This window comes from Haliotis rubra, unplaced genomic scaffold (genome assembly GCF_003918875.1).
Source record: "Haliotis rubra isolate DU_JTF1 unplaced genomic scaffold, ASM391887v1 Scf334, whole genome shotgun sequence".
Classification (NCBI taxonomy): Eukaryota; Metazoa; Mollusca; class Gastropoda; order Lepetellida; family Haliotidae; genus Haliotis; species Haliotis rubra.
This window is the reverse complement of record NW_025767007.1, coordinates 961,627-987,630: the sequence shown is the minus strand read 5'-3', so window position 1 is coordinate 987,630 and position 26,004 is coordinate 961,627. Positions and strand designations below refer to the sequence as shown.

The window sequence follows — 26,004 nt, the reverse complement described above, 5'->3', positions numbered from 1 at the left end:
GGACGTGTTTTGGGAGCTTCCTGGAATACGTTGTATGGGGCAAGTAACTGTTCTATCTAGCGTGTTGTAGTTATGTGCATAAATGTTGCTACGATACATGTCAGGTAGTCAGGCGGTTCTGATTTCATACGGAACACAGCGAGGATGTTGTTGTATCGTGTGCTTTTTATTGCGTGTAAGAAGTCCTGACAGGATTAACCTCTCCGTAATTCATTCAACGTTTAAAATACCTGTAAAGCCTACATTGATAAATATAACATATGCATTCCGTTACCTGAATCTAGTTGTTTACGTTTAAAAATTGCCATATCTAAAGTCTGGTCATTATTTGTTACCGTAAATTCCCCATTACTTTATGCACGCGTAATGGTAAATGGCTCTCTACAATTCAGTGTGTGAAATTGAATAGTATTTATTTGGTTTAGTTCCTTTTCTGCTCATTTTATCATTAGTTTAGTATACTTTTCTTCCTAACGAACATTATTGTCATAGTTTATAATTTGGTTTCGTTATTTTGAACATGTGTACTTAGTATGTGACTTCGCTTCCATTCATATATGATCCAATCAGAATGCCTTGAAAATATTTGCAAAACGTTTGTCTAATAACTCACGAAAACTTTCTTAAATCTGTGTGTATGCTTCCGATTTCCTACTGTTATATCATACACGGTTTAAATAATTATACAACACTATCCTTTTAATTGACATATTCAGTTCTTAAGTGTATGTTATCAAGAAAATTAATTCAGTTTACCTCGAATCATACAAATATCCATTAAAAGTATTTTTATGTCAAGGACCGATAATATGAAACGAACAAACGAAGATTGACAAGAGAAAATTGATAATTTTCCAAAACAAAACAGGTAATGTGGCTAATTTACGTGCAGTGGGAAGGGGTAAAAGAGGAAATACTTAGCACCACCTGTATTTAATTACCACCTTTGGCCGAGGAGGAATAATTATCCCCAGTCCCCCTGACCCCGCTCATGAAGTGGCTGTTACGTGCCGTCAGGGCTCACAGGTATATGGGGAGATACTTTCTATATTCTTGCTAGGAGGATCATTAGATGTTAAGATTATAGTCCTGGGGTCTTCAGCGGCGGGGGACACCTGTTATATATTACTTTAAGCGGCGGTGGGTTAGCCTAGTGGTTAAAGCGTTTGCTCGTCACGCCGAAGATCCGGGTTCGATTCCGCACATGGGTGCAATGTGTGAAGCCCATTTGTGGTGTCCCCCGCTTTGATGTTGCCGAAATATTGATAAAAGCGGCGTAAAACGTAAACTCACTCACTCACTATTACTTTGATATAAAGCTTATTTTTTCAACCAACAATTCAATGGTTGGATATAAGCTCTATCAATATGTTACTACTCACTATTTGTGAGCATTGTTCGGAGTGCTCCTGTGTGAAGCCCATTGCTGGAATATTGTGCTCTTGCAAGTCCAATGACCTCCAGTGACATTTTCTGCTCTAATGGATGTTGTGTTTTGTATGTGAAATTAGTATGTCATTTAAAGCTTGGTAGTAACCTTGGTACATTCGTGTGTGTGATCTTATATTTTACTGTAATTTCCTTATTTCTTTATCTAATATATTGCTAAAACTATATATCTTACTCACTCACCGATGGCGACCCACGTTTTGTTTTGTATTGCAAGTGACTTCTGGTCGTAATGGGTATACTTTTTCTTAAATTAATTAATACGTTTTGATCTTTCTGTTTCATTCAATCTGAGTTTTTCACTAACCGAGATTCGCTACCATGTATGGAGCAAGCTGTTTTAGCCGGAATGACGCCACGTCTATTTTAATGGCATGTTAGCGAGCATTAATTACCCCGAGAAATACAATTATAGTATCCCAGTGTGAGTCTGTATAATTCACATGGCAACATAACAAAATGAAATCTCCATGCTAGCAAGGCATCATAACACTAGGTAAATGTAAAACATCAGTGCAAAAGAATTGCCATATCTAAAGTCTGGTCATTATTTGTTACTGTAAATTCCCCATTACTTTATGCACGCGTAATGGTAAATGGCTCTCTACAATTCAGTGTGTGAAATTGAATAGTATTTATTTGGTTTAGTTCCTTTTCTGCTCATTTTATCATTAGTTTAGTATACTTTTCTTCCTAACGAACATTATTGTCATAGTTTATAATTTGGTTTCGTTATTTTGAACATGTGTACTTAGTATGTGACTTCGCTTCCATTCATATATGATCCAATCAGAATGCCTTGAAAATATTTGCAAAACGTTTGTCTAATAACTCACGAAAACTTTCTTAAATCTGTGTGTATGCTTCCGATTTCCTACTGTTATATCATACACGGTTTAAATAATTATACAACACTATCCTTTTAATTGACATATTCAGTTCTTAAGTGTATGTTATCAAGAAAATTAATTCAGTTTACCTCGAATCATTCAAATATACCTTAAAAAGTATTTCATGTCAAGGACCGATAATATGAAACGAACAAACGAAGATTGACAAGAGAAAATTGATAATTTTCCAAAACAAAACAGGTAATGTGGCCAATTTACCTGCAGTGGGAAGGGGTAAAAGAGGAAATACTTAGCACCACCTGTATTTAATTACCACCTTTGGCCGAGGAGGAATAATTATCCCCCAGTCCCCCCTGACCCCGCTCGCGAAGTGGCTGTTACGTGCCGTCAGGGCTCACAGGTATATGGGGAGATACTTTCTATATTCTTGCTAGGAGGATCATTAGATGTTAAGATTATAGTCCTGGGGTCTTCAGCGGCGGGGGACACCTGTTATATATTACTTTAAGCGGCGGTGGGTTAGCCTAGTGGTTAAAGCGTTTGCTCGTCACGCCGAAGATCCGGGTTCGATTCCGCACATGGGTGCAATGTGTGAAGCCCATTTGTGGTGTCCCCCGCTTTGATGTTGCCGAAATATTGATAAAAGCGGCGTAAAACGTAAACTCACTCACTCACTATTACTTTGATATAAAGCTTATTTTTTCAACCAACAATTCAATGGTTGGATATAAGCTCTATCAATATGTTACTACTCACTATTTGTGAGCATTGTTCGGAGTGCTCCTGTGTGAAGCCCATTGCTGGAATATTGTGCTCTTGCAAGTCCAATGACCTCCAGTGACATTTTCTGCTCTAATGGATGTTGTGTTTTGTATGTGAAATTAGTATGTCATTTAAGCTTGGTAGTAACCTTGGTACATTCGTGTGTGTGATCTTATATTTTACTGTAATTTCCTTATTTCTTTATCTAATATATTGCTAAAACTATATATCTTACTCACTCACTGATGGCGACCCACGTTTTGTTTTGTATTGCAAGTGACTTCTGGTCGTAATGGGTATACTTTTTCTTAAATTAATTAATACGTTTTGATCTTTCTGTTTCATTCAATCTGAGTTTTTCACTAACCGAGATTCGCTACCATGTATGGAGCAAGCTGTTTTAGCCGGAATGACGCCACGTCTATTTTAATGGCATGTTAGCGAGCATTAATTACCCCGAGAAATACAATTATAGTATCCCAGTGTGAGTCTGTATAATTCACATGGCAACATAACAAAATGAAATCTCCATGCTAGCAAGGCATCATAACACTAGGTAAATGTAAAACATCAGTGCAAAAGAATAGCCAGTGTTGACAATCCCCCCAAACCGATTTCTTTTGGTGTAAAGGGCAAAATAGATGTGTAAATGATGTAAATGGACCACTGAAAATCATTTGGGAAAAGGATAAATATATGGCACACCCTGGAACACACTCAGCAAAGATGACACTTCGAACCCTTCAAAATATCTGACATTACCTTATGGTCAGCATGACTGTATGAAAAACGTTGTCCAAGCGCTAGAAACTAACAGCAACATGATAGTAGCATGGTATACATATAGCCCATCGGTAACGGCTTGTCAGCAGGAAATAGCCTTTACCACAGGATTGTACTATGAAATCTAGTCAACAACACGACCTAAAGCGAACATTTTTATCATAATAAGATGGCAAACGGTCAGGCGGATTGACAGTGCATTGGGAACATGACAGATTGACAACGGCATGATATATTGACGGTATATTTATACCATGTCAGATTGACAATAGCATGACATATTGACAGAACATTGGCAACATGGCAATTAACAACAGCATGAAAGATTGATAGGACATTTCGAGAATGGCAGATTGACAAAAGCATGACAGATTGACAGTACATTGGTGAAATGGCAGATTGACAACAGCATGACAGATTGACAGGACATTGATATCATGGCAAATTGACAAGAGCATGACAGATTGACGGGACATTTATAGAATGGCAGATTGACAAAAGCATGACAGGTTGACAGTACATTGATGAAATGGCAGATTGACAAGAGCATGACAGATTCACAGTATACTGGCAACATGGAAGATTGACAGCATATTTATAACATGGTAGATAGACATCAACATGACAGATTGACATCAACATGACAGATTGACAACAACATGACAGATTGACAGTACATTCACAGCATGACAGATTGAAAGCGGTATGACATATTGACAGTACATTTGTAACACGGCAGATTGACAACAACATGGCAGATTCACATTATACTGGCAACATGGAAGATTGACAGTATATTTGTAACATGGCAGATAGACATCAACATGACAGATAGACATCAACGTGACAGATTGACAACAACATGACAGATTGACAGTACATTTATAACATGGCAGATTGGCAACAGCATGGCAGATTGACAGGACATTGGCAACATGGCAATTGACAACAGCATGACATATTGACAGTACATTTATAGGATGGCAGATTGACAACAACATGACCTATTCACAGTACATTTGTAAAATTGCAGAATGACAACAGCATGACATATAGACAGTGTACTGGAATACGTGGTATACAATCGGTAACGGCTATACATATACATGTATGTATAAATGTCAAGGAATTATGCTAAATCAGTGTTGATATCGTTTTCCATTTCCATATTAAATATATTCGCATGTTTAATTCATAGGCCATGCTATTGAGGAGCTAAAGTGCCCTGTGATTTTATCTTAATCGAAAATACATTCCACTGAAATAGTAATAAAGGATAACTTCGATCCTTTTTCAAATAGTTAAAAAATGCATGTGAGACCTTTATCATTTTTTGTAAACGTTGAATTCAAGTTATTTTTGACTGCATAACAAATTCAAAATGTTTATGAGACGGTACTTAAATTATCTATGAATTTAAGCTACACAGTAACTGAATAACATGGTATACGTCCTTGGAGACGTTAACCCCCAAAAACATAACAAAGGCATTTTCTATGAGCAATTATATGAAATTTTCATGAGCGTTACCAACTGAGAAAATAAATATTTGAATAGGATGAAAACGTGGTTTCAAATTGCCTCCATGGTTGTAATTACATTACAGAAAACACTTACATAATAAACCTTACAGAGACCATCACTGTGCTGCCTGTAACCTGCCTCTTGAGAACCATATGGCCGACAGACCTTCTTTACTTTTTGTTAAAGAGGCGCTGTTGTTGCGTGTGATGAAAGCTGGTAAGGACCCTTATGCCTTCCAGGTGTGTAACGCACACACATTGCTTTCTCCAACACTACACAATGTGTACAAACACACACCAGTTGAGGTATCTCAGGAATCCCCATCTCCCAATGTGTAGTCTAACCCATCTTTATCAGAGGACCCTACAGTGGCGTGTATGGTATACACGGAAGTATCCTCCTATCCCATGGACGGGATAATGTGATGAATGTACTGTTGCATATATACTGAAACAATGTTAGGACGCAACATCCTGATTTCTTTAAATGTCGATGCATTTGTCTAGGGCTTGCTTTAGCTGTTGCAAAACGGGGTTGTGGTTTCGTTGTGTTAAAAATTACTTTTATTTTGGGCAGTTGCATCGGGAGTTTACGTAATATTTTGGAACCTTTCCATCATAATAACTGTAATTGTCATTTGAATCATGTCCTCAAACTATTTCGTATATTTGTCCGAAATCAGTGAAATCATGATTAGAAGCAAACACGAACAACCGGAAAAAAGCAAGTAATTGATGTTACGTGTCTGTAGCGTCTCGGAGTAGCGTTACAAATTAGCCCCTTAAATGTACACACACATGCCGTTATTTCTCAGTATATTCATTCTGAACCTATGATCATAATGTGGTATCTTACAGCCTTACGTACCCGTGAAGGTCCGGGTTAAAAGGAGCCTTCAGTAACCCATGCTTGTCGTAAGAGGCGACTAACGGGATCGGGTGGTGGTCAGGCTCGCTGGCTTGGTTGACACATGTCATCGGTTCCCAATTGCGCAGATCGATGCTTATACTGTTGATCACTGCATTGTCTGGTCCAGACTCGATTATTTACAGACCGCCGCCATATATCTGGAATATTGCTGAGTGCGGCGTAAAACTAACCTCACTCACTCACTCACTCTTACTATATATCAAAAGGGTAAAAAGTGAAATGGACTTGAAAAAACGAATAGATGGTGAGAACTAAACTCACTCACTCACTCACTCACTCGCTACAGTCTTACGGATACTAGAATTGTTTTCCGAATCTGTAACTTACATTATTCTAAAGAATTGTAAATTGATAATTTGTTCGATTCATATAATTTTCACCATATAATTTTCATCATATATTTTTCACCAATGCAGCGCCTTTCAGGTCAAAAGGAATCAGATTCTAGAGACAAGGGGACTGATTGTTCTCTGTCGTCGAGCATTAATATATTATTCCGCGTTTATCTCACGACATACAGAACCTGTCGATGCAGTTAGCTATTAAACATTCATACTCCGCCGGCGTATGACATTTCAAAAAGAATTTTACTGTAAAATAAAATGTCACTGGTAACACTATACGCGGACCTTTCCCTTTAGTCATAATGAATACGTAGATTTGCTGCCGTCTGAACATTGGTGGTGTCGAGTTGTCCAGTGAGAGAAGCGATATGAAGACAAGGGTTGGTTTGTATCGAAGACATCTATGTAAGCATTTTGTAGATGTCTAAGATGTGTATGTCTAAGATCATGAATGTCGACTGCATGTAATGTACGTGCTTCTGTGTGTATGCTCATGTAGTCAACGCGGGTTCATTGTCATGTATGGTTATATGAATAATTCACAGACAATCACTGTTTTCTTGATATTAATTATGTCGTATATTTCAGATTGTACTCAAAACCTTTGTGATATGAAAATATCACTGGGAACAGGAATACCTTGAAGAACGACATACGAATAATATTCCATTTATCTGTGAATAAGTGCATATTCAGTATATGGATACCAGGGATACAAGCTTCATATTTGACGTTGACCTTCGGATTCGTCCTTGAGCGGAAACTCGAATCAAAGCTGGCGACCATTGTGCAACGACATTATAAGTCGGACGGTCACGTGACATCTCCTGACATCCAAATCGTCCGTGTATGTACGGCGTTGTACTTAGTAAGCACAGTCATGGCAAGTGTGGCCTATAACTTTATGACAGTGGATTCAAACGCCCACCACCGTCGTTACAGCAACTCCGGCCATGATACCGGCGTGAGCGTTGACGTTTTAAGCGAGACGTCATCAATACCAAGATCTGCCAAGAAACGAACTCGTAAGAAGTCTTCTGCTTCTGTTGTTCAAACCAACCACAAGAAGGTAAGCAAGATCTGCATGGAAATAATATATGGTTTTTTCCTTTAACAGCTGTATATTTCATACATTTGCAGCTTCCACGCAACGTCATCGACGTCATATCAGGAGCAAGTGTACGACGTTTGAAAGCTTCTGACTAGGACATACTGATAAACTACAAGCACTGTATTAATTATAGAGCTGGATTTGTATAATACTTGGTTATCAAGGCTGCATGTAAATGTAGGTTTACATAGTTTTTGGATATGCAAAGCTTTGATCATCAGTTGGGTACAACAATAATTATAATGCCTTCTATTGCAGTTATGAAATAGTTTAAAATATATGTTATGAACGACTTTCTGACCATTAGAAGAACAACGACCAAGGACCATACACATTAAGACCAATATCATGTCCTAAGTTCAACGAAATCTACGAAAGCATCGTTCAGGTTTAAGTAGCAGGACTATTGGTACGTTAAACTGTGATGTGGCTTCTTGTAAATATATATGTTTAATGTCAGATGCAATATTAACGTAGAAAGTGCAGTGAAACGGCTTTGAAGGACCAGAAGGTTTAGTAACGGCTTTCTGTGGCCAACATTCAACATTTACCCACGTGTGCTCTAATATTCTATGTCCTAGTTTCTCACAGTATTCGTCCCCGTTGTGTCATGTGTACAACTACACTTTCAATGCCCCAGTATTCTTCAGTATGCATCTTTCACCCTAATCTGTCATCTGTACAACTACACCTTTTAAAAGATGTCTTTTACCCCTATGTGTCCTCCTATATGTACATCTCGAACGACTCGTTATTCTCCTGTATGCATCTTTTGATCACATGTCTCATGTTTTGTCTTCGTATCTGAAAATACCGAGAAAAGCAGTCTATTAAATATCTCGTTTTCTTAGAAATATATATACATATTGAATAGAAAAAAACTTTCCTTTTAGTCGATTTCATGGATTACAGTCTACGAGTCTTGCACATTTAGTAAAAACTAGAATAACTAACAACGCCGGTAAGTGACGGTCATACAGATGCCCTCCTGTGACCCACTGAATCGATAGATATGATTGACAAATAGGACGTTGTTAGACCTGACAGGACAGGACGGAACTGTATAACACGGAACCGGTTCCTCGGGAAGCTGTTCTCTTTTATATTTAACTGTATCAATTTCTCACGTTTTTTCTGTCTTTTATACTATATGTTATATCTGTTGAAGAGAGTGACACGAGTGAATCAATGGTCTAAATAGCCGCAGATCACTGTGCACAGTTGCGTCCCTTTGGGCGTGCTAGGATCCTTGGTCGTATGTTTGAAAACTGCAATGATATGATCTTTGGTTTACTCCAACCACGTGATCATGGTGTCCCCAAACAATAACTTGACGCGCCATGGTATAACTGAAATATTGTTCAAAGCGGCAGTAAACATTACTCACTCTGTGAGACCGTTTGAAATTTACTCAATCAAGGAAGAACTGTACAGATTTCTTAAAGTTAAGAGTACCACATTGTATTCCTAACATGTATAGAGTTTTGATCCTTTACCTTCTTAGGTTCAGTCAACAGAATTCATATTAAGAACTAAAGCAATAATGACCTTGAGTCACCCTTGGCAGCAATAAACATTTTTCTCCACCCGTTCAAATATTTTTAACGGTTGGTCAATCGTCTACGGGACATAAAGTTGCCTTCCTTAGACGTCTAAGGATCCTCTCCTAGGGATCGAATCTCAGATTCAACCTGATGATGATCCTTTGTTTATCAGTATGAAAGACGTGCACGTGGGTTTTACCAAAGTTATTAATGTCTACGACTGCGATAACTTTGCTCTTATCTGACGTGTCGTGATATAACTGAAATATCGTTTACAGCGGCATTAAACCAAACTCACTCACTCACTCTCTTGTATATATATTAACCCTGTCCTTTGAATAATTTCAGTTCTACGGTTTCTGCAGTTGTTGCGAAAATCGTCCCCTCACATGTTGTGTCAAGGTGTGTCACTAGTGATATTCCTTTTGATATAAATTATATTTATGTTCAGTAGCGTCCCTTGCCTGTGTCAGGATCCGCTAGTCGTGGGTTCGATTCTACCTGATTTCGACCCCTGGTCTGTTAGGACAATACCTGTAGTCGGGGGTTAACCAATATTGCAATCTTCTAATTCCAGATAAGACTCCGTGATAATATAGAATAATATGTTGTTCAAAATAGCGTTAAACCCCGACTCACTCACTCGCTCACGGACATCTCAACCTGAGTCATCTGTCATATGTTTTATGCAACGAGAGACATACAGTATTAGTTTATGCTGGATTATTGTACGCTACACCTATGATATGTTATTAGTTTCCTGGAATATGGTAACTCTAAGAATAACCAAGCTTCGTGTGTTGAGGTAAAGAGAAAAGTTATCTTGCACTGAGGATGATATGAAAAATGATTAGGTGCACGCTGCTGCTATTTTTGTTCTCGAGCATTAAAACATACAATGCTCGTGTTTCACCTCAGAAAAATGCGTGTCATGTTTACACTGTTTTTACATGGAGGCTCTACCTGTTAGAATCCAAATGACACGATTCTGCATTGCACTGAAAACGAATTTGGTTCTGAATTAATGTTACAGAATTAATCATAGCATAATATAACACGCCACGCCACGCCACGCCACGCCACGCCACGCCACGCCACGCCACGCCACGCCACGCCACGCCACGCCATGCTAGTATCGTACCATACGGTCATGTATCATATTCGTATCGTTTTCTATTGTATTGCATCGTTTAGTGCCATATGCATCGTATCGCATTGCATCGGATTCAAACAGATAGTGATTGATAAAGCAAACATTATATTTTCATATGACGGAATATTTAAAACTCATATACATATTGAACAGTACCTGTTTAATGTAATTATAAAGAAATGACGTGATTTAATTGTAAGATTTCGATATTCATCCCATTATCTCTGCATTGAGAGTGGGTGATATACAAAACCTCCAAGATCAGAACTATTATGTAACATGTGTAACAATCAAGCTATCGATGATATCACTATAAACTTGTATGTCCATCTTACTCCATAATCATGTATTCCTACATACTACTTTTGATGATACAAATATTGAGAAATTCCCGCATCTGTAAAACAGCTACGATAAATGAACAACACACAACATGTGCATGTATATACAACACGCGTTGATGTAAACAACCCAATTCGTAAACAATAGTTGAAAGTACGTTCCACCTCCCCACATGTATGATAGGTCTGTGGCCTGATTGGGATTGCTAATGCGTGAAAACGTATTACCCAATTGTATGACCTGACCCCAGCTCGCCACAAGCCCAGGCTACACGTACACACAGAGATGATGCTATACATAGAGGATGAGGTTGTACCACAACTCACGTATGAAGGCCAGTTCAAGGTACATGTAGCTTCCTAGTCTGTCTCAGAGTCCCTGAACCATACTATTTTCCCTACTGCCTACAGCCTAGCCCTCCCTGCAATGCTAAAGCCCTAATTGAAGTAAGTCTAGATTTCCCAGGTTCAGAATCTCCAAACTCACTGATGCTCCTTTTCAATTTCAATTTGTTACAATCAAGATTATATATATGCAGGGACTAAGCGTTTGTCTAGAAGTTACCTAGCGCTAAAAATACAAGCCACGAAAACGCCAATGAAATAAGCCTGGCTTTTTTGTGGTAAGTTCCCAAGCGTTCTTTCGTATAAAAATAATATTCATGCCATTGATCAAACCATTTATTTATTTAAGGCAGCAAACATTGACATGCATTTGAAAGTCAAATTGGATTGACTTCATCGAAGGCAACACAAATTAACAAGCATTGAAAATTTCAATTGGCCTCACTTCATCGATTACAATACAAACTGACATGCTTTAAGACTTCAAATTGGTCTGACGTCAGGGTTTACGACACAAATTGACAAGCATTCAAAATTCAAATTGGTCTGTGTTCATTGATGGGAACACTAAACATGACATGAATGCAAACTACAAGTTGGACGTGTTCAAGGAATTACTCCAGTCCTCGTTTCCAATTTGGCCCATTCTTTTCTGTTTATTCTATGAATGTTTGACACGATTTGGCAGCGTTACATTCATTTCTCAAAGGTGTTCTTAGAAGCCAAGTTAATTGATAAGTGGGTCTGTTTATATTTAGCCTAGATGTGTACGCCTTCACAGAAACGGCAATGGGTGCCGACTAGCCGTTCACCTATAAACTCCGGTACCACGGGGGAATTCGTGCCTGCATCCGCGCGTCTGTGCAACGAGGCGTGCGGCTGATCTATCACACATGTAGGGAAGTTGATGGTAGAGAAGGCCTATATAAAATATATGCAAAAGATACCATCAGTAAAAAGTATGCATCTAAAGCTGATTATACCTATAAACAGCTGAAACGACAGTATGTTTATTTGTCTGTGTAAAAAACAATATTGAGGAGTTATAATTTTTGTATGTACGGTGTACCTTGGTAACACTCACGCTGTCAATTCTAGTGAGCAGGAAGTAAGTTCACTTTTGATACTCTTTTCATGTAATAATCTTTTTAAAATATTGTTATAATGTATATGTTTGATAAGATGTCTTACTTATGCCATGAGCATTCCTCAGAATTAGAAAACGAATTTAAAGAAGTTCGCTAGTTTTACCGAGGGCAGAGTTCGTCCATATACTGAGGCGGTGCAGGGTACATCAGACTTTGTAACCTTACAGTGAGATGATAACCACGAGCATCTGATCAGGGAAAACACTTACTGACATTAAACTGTGCTTAAGATAAAACGGACCCTTGTAAAAGTGGTGTAAAATTAGGCGGAACTGACGGCTGAGCGTGATAGGAATATATCTGGTAGTGGAAGGAGCCAAGTCACTGATTTGACGTAAACAGGAAACGCGTGTATTCTGCGCAATCGCATTATCGTACACATAGTTATTCTGTATTTGTTTCTTTAATATTATACAGGCAGGTTTAATTCTGTGATCCATGGGGAGTACAGTATAGATTTGGACGTCCTCAGTCCGTACATCGTGCTTATTTATTAGCCTTAGACCATGGCTGTTTTGAAAGGGTTAGTGAAGGGATCACAAGCGCTACGGGCACCTTCCATTGCCCAGAAAGCTATATTTACATCATCTATTTCTGGTTCAATGCACTGTATGGTACTTGCCCTGTGTAAAAAGCTTTTTTCGAACTGTGAGCTAGTTCGCCTGTAAAATAACTCACTGGTTCCTATTTCTAACAAGTAACCCATGTTGCAAATATTTCCAATAATTGTTAATTGCACTGCTTTTCATGAGTTGATTAATGGAGAAGGGATGGTCATCCTGATTGAGTATATGAAGAAATAGATGATGGTCATCGAATGACATCGTGACTGAGTATATGAACGTAATTTGTGTTGGTGACCAATAGATGACCAATTTACAATGGGGAAGGGATGGTCATCGTGACTGAGTACATGAACATGATTTGTGTTGGTGACCAATAGATGACCAACTGACAATGGGGAAGGGATGGTCATCGTGACTGAGTATATGAACGTAATTTGTGTTGGTGACCAATAGATGACCAACTGACAATGGGGAAGGGATGGTCATCGTGACTGAGTATATGAACGTAATTTGTGTTGGTGACCAATAGATGACCAATTTACAATGGGGAAAGGATGGTCATCGTGACTGAGTACATGATGATGAACATGATTTGTGTTGGTGACCAATAGATGACCAACTGACAATGGGGAACGGATGGTCATCGTGACTGAGTATGTGAACGTAATTTGTGTTGGTGACCAATAGATGACTAACTGAGCGTTATGACCAGACTGTCCTCGTACGGCCAAAGAATATCGCCGACGCTTTCAACACGCATTGACGACTTATGCATGTTGCTTAGGGTCCATAGTTTGTAGTCAGTGGTTATAATACTGACTGGGGTGAACATGTGCTGCTTCCTCTGTATGTTCTCAGCGTGTAAGAGATTGCACTGACGTCCATCATTGACGCCAGCAGTCGTAGCTGTGCAGCACATGTATGTACAAAGCGAGCGTCTGAATATATGAAATATTATATCTATGTACATACTCAGGTTGTGGAACATTGCATTCACAGACACAGGATTGCGTCTCAACACACATGTACAGAATACGAACCTAACAAATCTCTTAACATAATCCTATATTATGCTTGTACTGTTATTTCTAGACTGTAAATCACTCGTAAACGTATAATGTGTAGGGTAATTTCATGTTGAGAAATGATGCAGAAAACAGAAATCTAACGGTTCTTCTGTCTTTGTCCGTTATTGCTTTGTTGTTACATAGCTGTTCCCAGGACAAACCACTCATCACCCATTCTCATCTATTTTAACCATGTTTTGTTTTTATGTGTGCCAGTTGAAACAGATTTACTGTTTATGCATTTCGATTTGTAATGAAAACTCTTTAGATTCAATCTAAGAACTATAAATCTGTATTTGTAAAAATGAAAATACTTGCATTAATGATGAAAACATATCATCTTATTTAACGCGGTACATATCTACAACTGACTTACTTAAGTAGTAACGAATCAAAGGAAATAAAATTGGTTTTGTTCTATTTACCATTACGTACTTCAGTGAACGGAATGTTCGTGGTATCGTTTATTTAACATCTTTAAGTTCAACTCATGAACGAATCTCTCAGTGTTGATCAATACTCTCAGAAAGTGAGTCATGATGACTCAAAGTTTTCCATGTAAAGTCGGACACAGAAATAGAACAGGCTGACATTGAACATGCTGACATTGCGAACTGCTTCAAAGGAGTGAGTGAGTGAGTATGGTGTTACGCCACTTTTTGCAATAGTCCAGCAATTTCGCGGCGGGGACACCAGAAAGATTCAAGGGAAGACTGTGGCATGTTTAATGTTCATGTCAATGGGTCGCATTGTTTCTTACATAAAAAGAAATAAACTACATGTAGTATATTGAGACGTTTATATTTAATGTTATATAACTTAAAGGTCACATGCAACCAAAAAATCAAACATAATTAAAACGCAATTATCACTTATTCATGACATATAATATACATTGCTGGTTATGAAAAAACATATAAACAAAATTATAAGCGTACAATCGCAAATCAAAAGTGCTATATTGTGTACTTGGGTTTACTTCCCAAGAAACGAAGCAGCCGGGATACCGAACCCAGTCAGAGCGGGTGAGTGTGCACTCAAGTGTAACGGCTGGTTCATTTGCAGAGCCCACACGGCTCATTGTGTGTGTATATATAGAGACGTTGGGTTTTGTAAATACATGCTCATTTTTTGTGTATAACATTTTGAAATCAACAGACATCATAACATGTCATGTGTTCAAGTATCACACCTGCCTGTCTGTGTCATTACATAATGTGACAGAGACCGAACTCGGGCCATAAATCGATGCATTTTGTTTATGGTGTATAGCCTGATTGGTGTTAAGTTCAAATTGCATGTGGTCAGTGATAGCAGCTGTGTATTGAATATTGTCATTAGCAGACAGGCAGGCAGACACACAAGTGTCAATAAAACAAGACATTGAGTTTTGTCTGTGACAACGACATATCTATATCACAGTTATTGTGTCAACGCTAAATAATGACATTGCTTTTAAGTATCGAACTGAGAAAGTGACTCGGTAAGAAGAACGTGTGGTGAAATAGACAAATGAAATTATATAAACAGTTAATTTACTGTCATAACATATAAAAAGCTCGCGCCTGTGAGATATCAACAAAACATTAGAAAAATAGCTCACACCAAAGCCTTCACCGAGTATTCACCCGACAACCCGCTTCCAAGCTGCGCGAACCTATTTCACTGCACACGTGCTATGAGCGCAGCCCAGCTGTTGAAACCAGTTTTCCCCCGAAAAGTCTGGGGAAAATTAGTGAAACGTTTGAACTCCGATTTCGCGCGTTTTTTCATCGCGTTATTTTTCAACTTTATAAGTTGAATTTGCATTTTTGACGATTTGTTTCGGTAAGTCCATACCGAAAGGTATCAGAATCTGCAAAGTTGTGTTTTACGTTGCATGTGACCTTTTAAGAACTGGGTCGGTAGGTAGCCTAGTGGTTAAAGCGTTCGCTCGTCACGTCGAAGACCCTGGTTCGATTCTCCACATAGGTGCAATGTCTGAAGCCCATTTCTAGTGTCCACTGCCGTGATAATGCTGGAATATTGCTAAAGGTGGCGTGAAACTAAACTCACTCACTCACGTGGGAAATTAAATCAAGACTTAATCAAATATCAACAAAAGTGATAAAAGCTACACACCGTGTTGGTGGCAAACTTACCAAACTGGACCAAGGTCATGATGCACGCATCGTATAGCTTCTTACGAGAAACATTACCTCAATACGCACGATATAACATATATCCGCATGTCACATCGTCCATACGCATCATACAGCTGACGCATTTGTCGTGATAGCTTCGTACGAGTAACATAACCCCAGTACGCACCATATATCATATATCGGCATCTCACAGCGTCCATACGCATCTAACTGTCTTACAGTCCCTGGACGACATTATTTTCCCAACTGCCTAGCCCTCTTTGCAAAGCTAAAGCCCTGCATGAAGCAAGTCTAGATTTCCTCCCATCTCACTGGGGCTCCTGTTCATTTTAAATGGGTTTATTTGTTGCTATCAAAATTATATATATTCAGAGACCAAGCGTTAGTCTAATACGCATCCTACAACCAACACACGCATCGTTATAGCTTCTTACGAGTAACATTACCTCAATACGCACCATATAACATATACCCGCATCTCACAGCGTCCATACGCATCATGCAGTCAACGCATTCATCGCATAGCTTCTGACGAGTAACATTACCTCAATACGCACCATATAACATATACCCGCATCTCACAGCGTCCATACGCATCATGCAGTCAACGCATTCATCGTATAACTTCTGACGAGTAACATTACCTCAATACGCACCATTTAACATATACCCGCATCTCACAGCGTCCATACGCATCATACAGTCAACGCATTCATCGCATAGCTTCTGACGAGTAACATTACCTCAATACGCACCATTTAACATATACCCGCATCTCACAGCGTCCATACGCATCATACAGTCAACGCATTCATCGCATAGCTTATGACGAGTAACATCGTATAGCTTATGACGAGTAACATTACCTCAATACGCACCATATAACATATACCCGCATCTCACAGCGTCCATACGCATCATGCAGTCAACGCATTCATGGTATAGCTTCTGACGAGTAACATTACCTCAATACGCACCATATAACATATACCCGCATCTCACAGCGTCCATACGCATCATACAGTCAACTCATTCATCGTATAGCTTCTGAGGAGTGACATTACCTCAATACGCACCATATAACATATACCCGCATCTCACAGCGTCCATGCACCAACGCACTCATCGTAAACCTTCTCACAACGCTTTACATTTGGGTGTCAGCTGTTGCTTCACATTGCTATAATTCAAGGTTATGCTCACATATGACGGCTGCAGTGATTCATAAATGCAAGCGCTTATCATCCTATCTCTTAAACTTCTTAAGTAGGATTTCTGTGAAGATATAAATTTCCGTTTGGTTTGGCGACCATAATTAAGATATTGATAAGTTTGTCCTTGGCGGTCCATAGTGGTGTTTATGACCCAAAGACTGAGATTGCTTTTAGATGTCGAGGAACAATTCTGTATTAAGTTGCCTCAACCGCTACCGACGTCGGGAGTAATAAATTCGTATACTGTCTCGCGCCTTCAAGCTCAAGACCTTTCCGATAGCCCCCAACGCAAATGAGGTTTAATGGTAAGGTAGATTTATACCGAGTGATCTAATAACTGTGCGTCCCTTAACTTGTGCATGAGAAGAATATTTTACCATATAAAAAGTTGTTTTCCCCTAGATACACTTAGTTATATTTGACTTATCTACATGGATACTTTGCAAGGAATTATACCCTTGTTGACGGTGGAACATGTACTTAACGACATTCCATACCAATGATTTGCTGATTCCTTGAAGAAATGTAGATACAGTGCCAATATTCATGAAATAATTGAAAAAAGACAATATTTTATTCTGTATTATTCATAATATGGTACAAGGAGATGCACCATTACTCGTTGCAAATTAAGGAATATGGCATATTTTCATGTAGCATGAGGGGCGGTGGGGTAGCCTAGTTGTTAAAGCGTTGGCTCGTCACGCCGAAGACCCGGGTTCGATTCCCCACATGGGCACAATGTGTTAAGCCCATTTCTGGTGTCCCCCGCCGTGATATTGCTGGAATATTGCTAAAAGCGGCGTAAAACTAAACTCAGTCAGTCAGTCATGTAGCATGAGCAGTTATCCAACATATAACTGTGGAGAATCACATGATGTGAAAATGTGTTACTTTACAAATCGTCAAGTTAATTTTATTAATAAAAGTATGTAGTTTAAACCTCATTCAAAGTTTGTTTGGTGTAAAACACCACAGGCAGCAGTACCCCAGCTATATGGGGGTTGTCCGTAAATAATCGAGTCTGCACCAGACAATCAACATCATGACAATTGTTACTAAAAGAAAGTGAGCATGTTTTCAATGTTGTGTTTTAACATTATGCATAATTAAGTCAGGTTGTATTATAGAATGTGATTTTATAGGTTTTGTCAGAAGTGGGATAACTTGATACCACAAAACGTTGTTAAAACTAAAATGAAACACGCAAATATACAGACATAACAGAGCAAAGCAGCGTCCATTCTATAAAACAAAGCAGGACATGCAGTTCCATATTGACGAATAAGACTACCTTACAGTGTGGCGACCTCTGTCAGACACAGGTTTTCAGTTATTTACTATAGGCAAACGTCATTAAGTAAGCTATGTTATGTACATAAAACACTTTCCATTGTCCTATGTTGAATACGCATGGCTCGTAAAGACCACAGGAGATGACATAGTATATCACGTGATATACTCATCACGCGCGTCCTAACCAACCAATCACAGTGATGGAAAGATTTTTTCCTGGGAGGAGATGCAAAGCAGATGTTTCTTGCTGTAGTCGTCTTGTGGTTAAAGGTCGCCTAACAACACACGTTGCTAACGCTGTTGTCATCATCCCAATGAACATGACACTGATGAGGTAAATATGGTGCTTTAAAGCAGTTCCCAGTCAACAAGTGTCGTCCTTATCGTCTATATCTACCCTGTATCTACACATGTGCCTATATCCTATCGCACGTGGGGGCGGTGGGTAGCCTAGCTTAAAGCGTTCGCTCGTCACACCGAAGACCCGGGTTCTATTCCCCACATGGATACAATGTGTGAAGCCCATTTCTGTTGTCCCCAGCCGTGATATTGCTGGAATATTGCTAAAAGCGGCGTAAAACCCACTCACTATCGCATGTGATTTTAACAAAGTGCGAATATGGAAACTATTAACCGGTAGTATTTCAAGTGAAAGGTCGCAAAGGAGTTTTTCGGATTATATTGAAGGCTACACCAATCGTCAGACATTATTGAGGGTTTAAGACATAAGCTTATTGCCTTTTTTAAGAAATGGCTAAAGCCAAACAAGACATCTACACACAATCGATGGCTTCTGACGTGCATACCAACACTGTGAACCCAAACAGTAAGTTTAAAAACAGGTCTCAAAAGGACGCCCTTGGATTATGTAATAACGTGCACGTGAATACCGACTGCAATGACCCAAACAGCTTTCCTTGGCATAGGTCTCAAGAATATTTTCTTCGATTATGTAATAATGTGAATGCTGTCAGCATTAACCCGAACCGTTTTTGTTGTCGTAGGGCTCAAGTATATGCCCTTGGATTATGTAATATCGTGAATACTGACAGCATTAACCCACACAGTTTTTCTTGATGAAGGTCTGAAGAATATTCCCTTGGATTATGTTATAACGTGAATGCTGACAGCATTAACCCAAACAGTTTTTCTCGGCGAAGGTCTAAAGAATATGCCCTTGGATTATGTAATAACGTGAATGCTGACAACATTAACCTAAACCGGGGTTTGGGGGGGGGGGGTGTCGTAGGTCTCAAGAATATGCCCTTGGATGATGTAATATCGTGAATACTGACAGCATTAACCTAAACCTTGTTTCTAGGTGTAGATCTCAAGAATATGCCTACAGATTATGTAATATCGTGAATACTAACAGCATTAATCCAAACCGTTTTTCTCGACGAGGGTCCTGGCCTCAAACGTAGGCCAGTAGATTCTGTACTAAAGTGAAATCCGACATCATGAATTCAAACCGTAGCTTTAGAAACAAGCTCAGGGGGATGCCTTTCAAAATTATGCCTGTAAGTTGTGCAAAAACATGAATAGCTACACCATGAATGAAACACTATATCAGGACACGGGTATCTAAAGGATGGCTTTTGATTCTATAACAACATCAATACCCACATCCTGAATGCGAGTAGTGTGTCTAGACACAGGTCACAAAAGGATGTCTTCCAGTGTTTTAGAATTCAGTATACCCACTGGGAATAAGCGCATGGTAAAATCGTTGTATGTTTTGCCACATAAAACATGCAGATATATCTCGACGCCTACAGCAGCTATATTATCCTTACAATTGTTAAAGTCGTTATGTTCTGTATTTAAAAAAGTGCTGATGTTGTTACATTGAAGCGTTGCTCTGTCTCCCATTCACTTCTGACAGTAATAACAGTACAACACAGGGGAGAGGAATAGGATGTGACCGAAGAATAGTTGACACCATGAGTGAAGTTTTACGTAGATTACTCATCGCGACAGCGACAGCTTGCTGAATGTAACGCTGCTGGCGCCTCAGCTCACATCCTGACGTCACGTTGAAGATGATACACATTTCAGCCTAATCTCGTTTATATAAGTCTATTTATTTTGGAACTGTGGCTTTAAGTAGTTTCACACAAGGTGTTACGTGCCGTAAAGGTTGGAAATGTGTTTATGTAACCAGTACGCGGAGACTGTTTGTTTGACTGAATAGGTTATGTTGCAATCTGTGTTCGTTCAGATCGGATGTTTTGGCGTCATTGTTAAGGATACGTAGGGCGGTTTACATATATACCTTGGTTATTTATTGCATGTTATTTATGTTGGTAGGAAAATAGTCTCTACATGGACCCATCCAGATCACTGAGCTTGGTCTTACCACCTAACGTTGATGTCAGAACTGCAACCATGTCAGTATAACAAACCGTCGTCATACAGTGTTGATATTGCTGAATGCGGCGTTAAAAACAAACACATGCTCATTATATTTTCGTGATTGTTCAATCGATGGATGTGGAAAAGGGTTTTGTCGCTTGTATTTCGATCAATGTTGTTGTGCAGGTCCTTGCCAGTGTTTTCGAGTTTTGCTAAAGCACGGGTTCACAGAAATTTTCAGGTAAATAGTCTGGACCTGACAATCCAGTTATTGACGTCATGAGATACGATGACAGGGCATGTGCATGACTCTATATCAGCTGGTCACGAAACCAGGTATTCGCAAAAGGTAAGCGTATCATGCCAAACCGATGACGCCCTTTATAAACACATGCAATTATGCAACTCAAACCATTCGAGAATGTATGGTTCAAGTCGCTTATACTCAATAAAACGGTCCTAACCACTAACATTGGTTTAAACACTAGCATGGGCCTATACATGATGAACAAAGCCCTAACGCTAGCTTGGTGTAAATTCTAACTGGTTCAATTACTACTATTTAAATTGTTTTGTCTGAATACATGGTCTATACTTATTGTATATGATCGGGGTTTTTAATTTCGCAACCAACCCGTGCACGTGAGAATTTCTAACCTCAGGTAAAAACTCGACAAGACCTAGCATATGCTTATGACGGGTGCCACCGGTGGGGCAGGATACGCTCACCTTTTCGCGAACCCTTGGTATCATCACTATTTCATAGTGATTCATAAACACATGCTCTGTTATCGTATCGCATGGTGACAATCACTGGATTGTCTGGTCCAGTCGCGTTTTGTTTACAAACAACATCACACAGCTGTAATGCTGCTGAAACAAATACATGCTCATGATATAGTCACAGTTGTACAATCCACTCTGTTTTTAGCAGCGATTCCTTCTATTTACACTGGTTCGACCCCATATAGTTATATTCATAACTACAGCCAGTTGCCATATTCACTTCAATCTGAAGCCGTCTACTACACCAAGCTAGCTATGATAATACAGTACAACCAGTCGGACCACATGTAAATAGATAACGAACCACTCAAACTGGCAATAATACTGGCTAGACTACCGCCAATTACCAACTGTCTTCAGAATCAGAATACAGGAAGGGTTGGTCCAAACAAACGCACCAGTGTACTTTGAAACTCGACTTGGTTTGAATTGTACAAAATCAGTATTGGCTGTGATGGCTGTGATATACATGTTTGGACTGTACATGGTGGGTGCAAGATCAAGCTTTAATCATAATGTATTCATGAACGAATAGACAACTATGATGTCCAATCATATGGATTGTGGAGATGTACTCATTTTTTTTTCACATGCGTGTAAATGAAAACGTTTAGCATGATCGGCATTACAGCAATACGCATCTGTAAACAGATAGATAGCGGACACGAAGTTTAATACAAGTTACAGAAAATTAGCCATTAGTTCCTGATGCGCATTTCAGGGGCGGTGGGGTAGTCCAGTGGCTACAGCGTTACTCGTGACACCGATAACCCGGGTTTGATTCCCCACGTTGGTACAATGCGTGAAGCCCATTTCTGGTGGCCCCCGTCGTGATATTGGTGAAATATTGCTAAAAGCAGTGTAAAACCCAACTCACTCACTCATTTATGCACATTTCGACTAAATATTGTTCTGTATTTCCGTCGGTTCGTTATAAGTTCGTTATTATTTTCTTTAACGTAGTTACGTAACTGTGTATGTATGTTGTATAAGGTGGTCGAGTGTTGTCGTTTAGATTCAAAGGGTTATCCATGGCCTACTTATGATTGATACAAAAAGATCTTATTTTCTTGGAATTATAAATTATATAAACCACATGATATACCTTCCCATATATTAGCTTGATCTACCTGAAGGGTATATGTGGATTCCTAATTTACAATATGATACCTACAAGGTATTCTGGAATGTGTAGTATATCAAAATGTACATGCTTCACCTTCAGGGACTATTTACATTATACATGATATATCGACACAATATCGAGATTATACTGCAATGCATTGTACCAATATTACTTTCCAGCATGTAAATGCGAAAATGTAGTTTATTTATTGTTTTACTCATTATGACACCTGGACACAGCAAGGCAAGACGACGGGAGGCACTCTTGTAGCCTATGTAATATGACCGTTATTGTTAATTTATGCCATGTATCGTCAGACCTTATTGCATGTCATTCGACCACAACTGTATTTAGAATTTGACACTAAATCCAGCAGCATCACGCATTACATACAACCCCTAAAAATGAGTTACACACGGAACCGTAACATGCAGCAATACAGCTCCCTAACGTGCATTACACGTGGAACCGTAACATGCATCAATACAGCTCCCTAACGTGCATTACACATGGAACCGTAACATGCATTAAAACAGCTCCCTGACGTGCATTACACATGGAACCGTAACATGCACTACACACACATCCAGCAAATAAAGCTCCGAGCACAGGAACGAATGAATATCAGATGGCTCGTTGCTTTTGCATAAGCTCTGGTCAGAACATACCGTTCCTTTCGGTGAAAAGAAGATGTCATTTCTGATAAGTAATTTAACAACAATGAAATACATGGATTAATTCAAGCACCCGGTATCTTACACCAGAATTTGGTTCAAGCCATAAGTGCCATTGCCATGGCATGCTGTGTCAAGCTGTGGCACAGATATAAGCGGTTTCCTAGGATCCTCCTGAGAGTTACCCACCAACATGCAGGGACCTGGTTACATCTGGGATGCATTATGGTGTCGCCATGTCACTGTGCGAAACGTACATGACAGCAGCTATAAGGGGAAGAGGCTCAGGGGAAGGGGGAGCGATAGTCTTCAGGTGTCCATAGCAGGAGGGTGGTATGTTACCGGTTCTCGGACAGTATAGTACTGAGTCCTTTGAGTGGCATTTAGAAGTTGGTGTGATGTACAACGTGGAGAGTTCTGTGTAAATACAACTTTATTATTAATATGAGCGACGTTTCTATGTATATCATCCCTTGCTTGATAATTGTGTTTAGTAGCTGCACCGAAACGTCGCTCATATTCATATTACAGAAGATGTATATCCACAGAACTCTCCTCGCTGTTCATCACACCAACTTCTAACTGTATTCTCCCTACTGTTTAGCATAGTACTGTCTGTTCGCACTTCATGCATCATGGAGGCCTTTGAGGTCATATTTAGCCATAGGACGTTCTACATACAACAGCTGGGGCATTGATCGTGTTCAGAGTTACAGAGGGTCTTAAATTATTATTGTAACATTCTATTTCATTTGAAGGTAAAACAAACCCGATTTGCATTAGTATGACCTCTTTTCAGACGGGACAAATCTTTAATTCTTGCGAGGAACACGTGTTGACTTCCTGTGCGTTCATCTGGTTTAGATCCATGACCAACTTGATTTGAATGAGTGCCAGGTAGAGCTTAATATACACGCTTAATTGAATTTATCTGTTTTAGGCTTGTCGGTAAACAGCAACGTAGCGTCTGTATGGTCAAGGTGCTTGGATCTGCTCAATACACGAACACGTGGCGAACCTGCAAAAACTATTATGGGTCTGGGAAGACTCAGAAAGATAAATAATGTTTCTTTCGATTCATGATAACGCCCTTTTCACTTCTCTCACACTGGGCCACATACCAAGCTAAATATGCGTATCATATTTATCTTTATGATCAGTTGGTAAGCTTTGATCTCTTTTCAAACATGTTTTTGAGACTTCATGTGAATGAAAGCACTGGCGATAAAGACTAACTGAAAATATTATTTTATCCAGATAACAAACAATTCTTCAATCCATGTGTTGAAGTCGGTTTATTACACAATATAGGGCATCTCGTGGTGGTTATGTCTTTCAAACGGGTAACACCTTATCGGAAAACGAAGTACTTTGGAAAACTTGGTCTCTTTTAATTTGGTAAATCTTTGAATTGTTATCATTTACAAGCAGTATAACATTATACGGTTGTGATTTACAAGCTGCATATCATTGGAACAGATATGACAAGTGTTTCACAGGGAAACGCTTTTACATCGTAAGCAGATTTTGCTTCGGATAGTAGCAACATACAAGCATCATATTGTCAAACAGTTGCATTTTATATACATGTGATATATATATTATATACATGTGATATGGAACAGTTGTCATATACTAGCAGTTTATCTTTGGCACAGCTGATATCACCAAGCATATATTGGAAGAACTTTCATATCCAAATACCTTGGATAGTTGATATATCCAATCAGGTTATATGATTAGCTTATATAATAGGTGTTATATGCAAGACAAACATGTTAGAGAAGTTGTTATATGCAAGCAGCATATGTTACACGTTCATACAACTAAGAAGGTTATTGTGTTAAAGCTTTTATATCCACTTGAACGGTTGCTTTATCCAATCAAGTTGTCTTGGAATGTTGTTATATGCAAGCAGCATTGTTATATGCAAGCAGCATATTTTTGGAATGAAATGGCAGCATATCTTGAATTGTTGTCATATGCAAGCAGCATATCTTTAGAATGGTTGTCATATGCAAGCAGCATATCTTGTATCTTAGAATGGTTGTGCAATGGTTGTCATATGCAAGCAGCATATCTTAGAATGGTTGTCATATGCAAGCAGCATATCTTAGAATGGTTGTCATATGCAAGCAGCATATCTTAGAATGGTTGTCATATGCAAGCAGCATATCTTTGAATGGTTGTCAAGTTGTTACAAGCAACATGAAATCAAGAATAACTTAGAATGGTTGTTATATGCAAGCAGAACATCGTGGAATGGTTGTTATATGAAACCATATGCAGCGTATCAGAATTTGGAATGGTCCATAATGCAATTATTCAGCATATCTTGGAATGGTCCATAATGCAATTATTCATCATGTCCCGTTGCCTCTTTCCATCCATCGCAGAACATCCACGTAAATATGGTCTGTTTCTACAGTGAAAATGTTCAGGGGGGCTGAGGTCTAAACTTAATACAACACTGTCTTAGGATCTGAATCAC

At 39.0% G+C, this 26,004-nt stretch overlaps 1 protein-coding gene across 3 annotated transcripts in view; it reads left to right on the top strand.

Moving 5' to 3' along the window:
* The window catches only part of LOC124284342 (cys-loop ligand-gated ion channel-like), an 88,606-nt gene that overhangs the window by 1,159 nt on the left and 61,443 nt on the right, over positions 1–26,004 (top strand). For 2 of the 3 annotated variants that reach the window (XM_046720426.1, XM_046720425.1), the window contains exons 2-3: positions 7,232–7,712; positions 9,647–9,700. In XM_046720426.1, coding sequence (XP_046576382.1) covers positions 7,524–7,712; positions 9,647–9,700 — 243 coding nt within the window. In that variant the 5' untranslated portion in view covers positions 7,232–7,523. The remainder of the gene's footprint in view (positions 1–7,231; positions 7,713–9,646; positions 9,701–26,004) is intronic. The other variant, XM_046720427.1, reaches the window with a different exon arrangement.